Source organism: Triticum dicoccoides, chromosome 3A (assembly GCF_002162155.2).
Source record: "Triticum dicoccoides isolate Atlit2015 ecotype Zavitan chromosome 3A, WEW_v2.0, whole genome shotgun sequence".
Taxonomy (NCBI): domain Eukaryota; kingdom Viridiplantae; phylum Streptophyta; class Magnoliopsida; order Poales; family Poaceae; genus Triticum; species Triticum dicoccoides.
In genome coordinates this window covers 351,345,128-351,349,848 of record NC_041384.1, presented here as the reverse complement: position 1 = coordinate 351,349,848, position 4,721 = coordinate 351,345,128, and the positions used below count along the sequence as shown (strand labels likewise).

At 42.1% G+C, this 4,721-nt stretch overlaps 1 protein-coding gene across 3 annotated transcripts in view; it reads right to left on the bottom strand.

Annotated features, from left to right (window-relative positions):
- Positions 1 to 4,721, bottom strand: part of LOC119268170 (callose synthase 7-like) — a 27,679-nt gene that overhangs the window by 7,384 nt on the left and 15,574 nt on the right. For 2 of the 3 annotated variants that reach the window (XM_037549704.1, XM_037549706.1), the window contains 5 exons: positions 995 to 1,104; positions 783 to 905; positions 646 to 711; positions 346 to 532; positions 70 to 266 (listed from right to left, as the gene is read on the bottom strand). In XM_037549704.1, coding sequence (XP_037405601.1) covers positions 70 to 266; positions 346 to 532; positions 646 to 711; positions 783 to 905; positions 995 to 1,104 — 683 coding nt within the window. The remainder of the gene's footprint in view (positions 1 to 69; positions 267 to 345; positions 533 to 645; positions 712 to 782; positions 906 to 994; positions 1,105 to 4,721) is intronic. The other variant, XM_037549705.1, reaches the window with a different exon arrangement.

The window sequence follows — 4,721 nt, the reverse complement described above, 5'->3', positions numbered from 1 at the left end:
ACATACAAGTGTAATTTCTACTTAAATAATATTATCTAAAAAACAAACATAAAAAATGAAGTCTTCTACCTTTAGTTAGAGAAGCCAACGAAGCTTTTGATGGAAATGATGCTATGTGAAAACATTTATGTTTATATTCAGCAAGTACCTCATCATACTTTTCACCCACTCCTTTGACAAGAACAGAATAATAAGTCTTCTCTGTTGTTCCATTTTTGGTCGGAGCTTCTACTTCATCAATATAAGCAATCCGTAAGGACGGGTACCTGTGCATTTCAAATATCAGATGGATTGTAGTAACCTACTATGATCTTCGTGGAAAGATGAATGCACTAGGTTTTGTACATTATCATGAGGTTAAGGATGTTCAGATAGCAAGCTTTATCTTTGAGATTCTTGGACACCTTTTGCATGCCATATACTTGACAAGACACAACATAGGTGAATTTGATATCAGCAATGGCAAGTGCCATATCTACAATGTTTCCTCCCTCTTGATAGGATGTTGTTGTTCTCTGGCGGTCCAATTTAGCTGCAAAATACTGATGGAGTAAAACATATGCAGATTTGCAAAGAATGGGAAAGAATTCACAGGCAGATTTGCATAGGATGAAAAATATATGATGGAGAAAAAATTAATCTAACCAATATCAATTTTATCTTGAATACATTGAATCTCAAGCGCCCTCCTGTAGTACATCATTCCTCTCACTAGCACAGTAATAAAGAAAGTTAGAAAACACGATAGATGAAGTTCATACAACATAAGAGAGTGACTTCACCAGTTCTGGTGAGCGTTTGTCCCCTATAAGATGCCCAGGGTGAGATCTCATCCATCCTTGATTTAAGGGACTCCTCATCCTTTGGTACAAATTTTATGCGCTCAAGACAATTCTTCCATTCATCTATTAGCATGCAATAGTTCATGATGAGCATTTGCTGACAACAGAAGATAATTAACATTCACAAATTGTCAGATAAATGAATGGAGTACCTGGATATATTTTCCGTAAATAGAACAGGATAGAAATCCCGTCCTCATTTTTTTTATGCAGATCTTCTGTCGAAAAGAGCACCTCCTCTTTGAAGTAAGGAGTTAGAACACTGATGTGAAAACAGAAATGTTTGTTAACTGGTATTCCAGCAAAAAATAATTGTAGGGCGGTTTGACCTACGTGCCAAGTGTTAAGGAGTATTAATATTAGTCTAGGAGTCCTTATTAGGCTATGTCTCTTTCCTTGTACCCTAAGTCTTGTGTTATATATATATATATATATATATATATATATATATATATATATATATGCCCCTTGAGCTATGCAATAGAGATAAGTTGCATCCATAACATGGTACATGAGCCCAAGATTAGGGATTTTTTTGGGTGTCAACACTCGCCCTCCTGATCAAATCTCGCGCTGCCATTGCTCTCTTGGCTGTCGTGATTTCCTCTCCCTCACCGGCTGCTGCTACCTTGGCCAGCCGCTGCTCTGCCCGCTGCCCGTCACCTCAATCTGGTGCGTGGCTGATTGATTTGGTGATCCGCGCTCGATCTGGTGCTGGTGTGCAGCCGCCCCCTGCAGGTCTTCAATCCGCACCTCAAGGTCTCCAACAGCCGCTCGATCGCTCTCCCACAGCACGATCTCAACGCCACAAGTGGTTATGTATTTATTAATGGAGGCGGCGCAGTGCATGGAGGTCATGTAAACAGATCATATTGACAAGGTCAACCATGGAAGCAGAACTTACTGCTTTAGACACAGCCACTGCTGAAGCAGAATGGCTGCGTGACTCTTGATAGACCTGCATCTGGTTGAAAAAACTGCACCGGCTATTCTTATGGATTGTGACAGCCAAACGGTCATCGCTAAAGTGAACAATTCTAAGGACAATGGAAGTCATCAAGACACGTGAAGAGACGTTTGAAGTCTGTCAGGAAGTTGAGAAACTTCGGAGTAAGAACTGTTACATATATTCAAACAGACAAAAACCTGGCAGATCCCTTTTGATGCGAAGCATCCTATGGCATCACCATGTCAAGTGACACGTGCGACATCTACTTCATACATATAAAGGTGAATCATCTCCTTTACACATGTTCACTTGATCCCTTCTTGGATGGTATACTACTTGACCCTCCATCGTGCATGTATAGGTTTGAGCGGAGATTCACGGATGACGAGGAGTACAAGCGCAAAGGAATGACTATACCATCCGCGAAGGAAGCATGGAAGCGAAGACGGAGCTGCAGCGAGTTACAGCCACCGGACATCCCACTACCGGACGTCTGGTGCCTGAAGAAGAGAAGCCAGCGAGGAGCAGCCAAGTGCTCCAGCGGCAGGACATCCGATGGAGTACCGGACATCCAGTACCCACCAGAATCCAGTGCCACGCACCCGAGAAGAAACGGGCGGATTTCCGGTGCGTACTGGACATCCGGCGCCTAACGAGCCGTTGGACATATGGTACCTGCCTGCTCGCATGACTGGGCCACGGGTCTTGTATCCCTTCCTTCCGCGGTTCCGCCCCTCACTTACCCCTTCATGGCTTGTAATATAAATAGACCTCCCCCTCCTCATTTCTAGGGTTAGCTAAGATTAGAACAGACACCAGAGCTTAGCTCATGTACCTCCCCTTGTGGGATCCATCCTCTCCTATGGAGATCAAGACCACCATGAGTGGAGAATCCTGAGGGATTGCAAGACCTCTATATGAGAAGAACCATCTATGGTTGCAAGGCCTCTCGTGGAGAAGAAATGCTTCATAGAAGCATCAAGCCCTCCTTGTCCTAGGACTTAGGGAAGAACCCTATCTTGTTCCATCCACTCTTTGGATCATGGATCTATCTATGTGTATCTTTATTTGCATCTATGTGTGTTTATTTGTATGTTTCCCTTCGTATTCTTCCTCAAATCCACCTCCAATTCGTAAAGATTGGGCCACATAGGGTCTCTACCCTACATCACCTTTACAAAGGGACTATCATGAAATGTGGTAGATAGTGCATCGAGGGAGATGGGTAGACCCATAGATGTTACACCATAGTAGTAACCCAACCTTTGTGATCGGAGATCTCGTGAATTAGGACCTCGGAAGAACAAGCTATTGGTTAACAGAGGAGAGTAACATGTAACCCTCTCTATGTGAAGATGCAAAACTCTCAGAGCTGTAAAGCTCAAAGTTGTAAGGCAGGTTGGCAACATGCCTTAATGTGGTTCTATTAGCTATGATTAGCAAAGATGTTCTCCTAAAGAGCAGTCTTGAAAGAACGCACATATATGAGCCCCGTCTGTAAACGTCACAGTTTATGAGACTTGGGTGATCTCTAGTAACCTCAGGAAGAGACCGGGTGTTTACCCTACTGTACATAGTCAAAAAAAAAAGAGACCAAGGAGTACGACGTATATGCTCCAAACCGCAGGATAGCCTACTGGCAGTCAAGTACTGGTTAAGACTTTGAGTGAAACCCGTTCACACAAAACTTGCAATTCAAAGCATAATCCATTGTCAAGTTGCGGATGGATGTAGCTTAAAGCTCTAGGCAAAAGTTCAACTTAACACAGGTATATTAAACAAGTAGTGAGAAAAGACAAATCTCTAAATGGGTATTTGAGATCTGGTGGGGAATTGTTAGAAATAATGGGCTAGGCCCATTTTCAATTTCTGAAATCTCAAAGAGGCCCATTAATAAAATGGGAAGTGGTGGTTCTAAAGTTTAGTCCCGTCCCGCTAGTGGAGGAAGTGTTTGACCTCTTTATATTGTGGGTTCTCCCCCACAACACTAAGTTGTGTGTTGAGGAGAGAAAGAGAAGACCACACGTGCACGCTCGCCTCGCCTGGCCGGGCTGGGGTCGGGCCGGGACGGCGCGGGCGTGTGACATACGCGTGAATGGTCCGCTAAAATCCGGTCCGTGACCTTGCAGGGGCGCAGCTTCTTTTTGCCGTTTTATTTTTTGATGTCTTGGCAGACAAGTTGATTGTTTCTTGTCTGGTAAGTATACGACTTAGAAACCAAGTCAGTTTGAGATCGTGATCGCGACACGATATTGTTGGAAATATGCCCTAGAGGCAATAATATTCGTATTATTATATTTCAATGTTCATAATTAAGTTTATATTTCTATGCGATAATTGCATTGGTTCTTGAATATGAGATTAATAGTTGGAAATATGCCCTAGAGGGCAATAATATTTGTATTATTATATTTCAATGTTCATAATTAAGTTTATATTTTTATGCTATAATTGCATTGGTTCTTGAATATGAGATTCAGAGGAAAACCCAAATGCATGTGTGTAAACATAAACACCAAGATGATCCCTAGTCATGCATCTACGACTAGCTCATGTATTGATGATGATCTTGTTTTCCTGATCATGAGCATTGTTATTGTAACAAGGATACTATCAATAATGAGAACACGTTGTTACCGGAACAATGGTGTTGGATAGACCCAACTTATGAATTACTGAGAGATGTTATCGTTGTTATGTTGTCAGTATTTTCATATAATTTGTTCATGATTACTAAGTTCCATAGACCATGCGAATATCATAATTCAACATGCTGGATAGTTACTTTGGTTACCGAACGTCACTCTGTAACTGGATACGTGAATAAAGGTGACTTACGAACTTACGAGTATACCTAAAAGGCTGAAACATATGTCTCGGTATCGATAGTTCAAGACTAGGATTTGCTCCTCTCACGATGAAGAGATCTA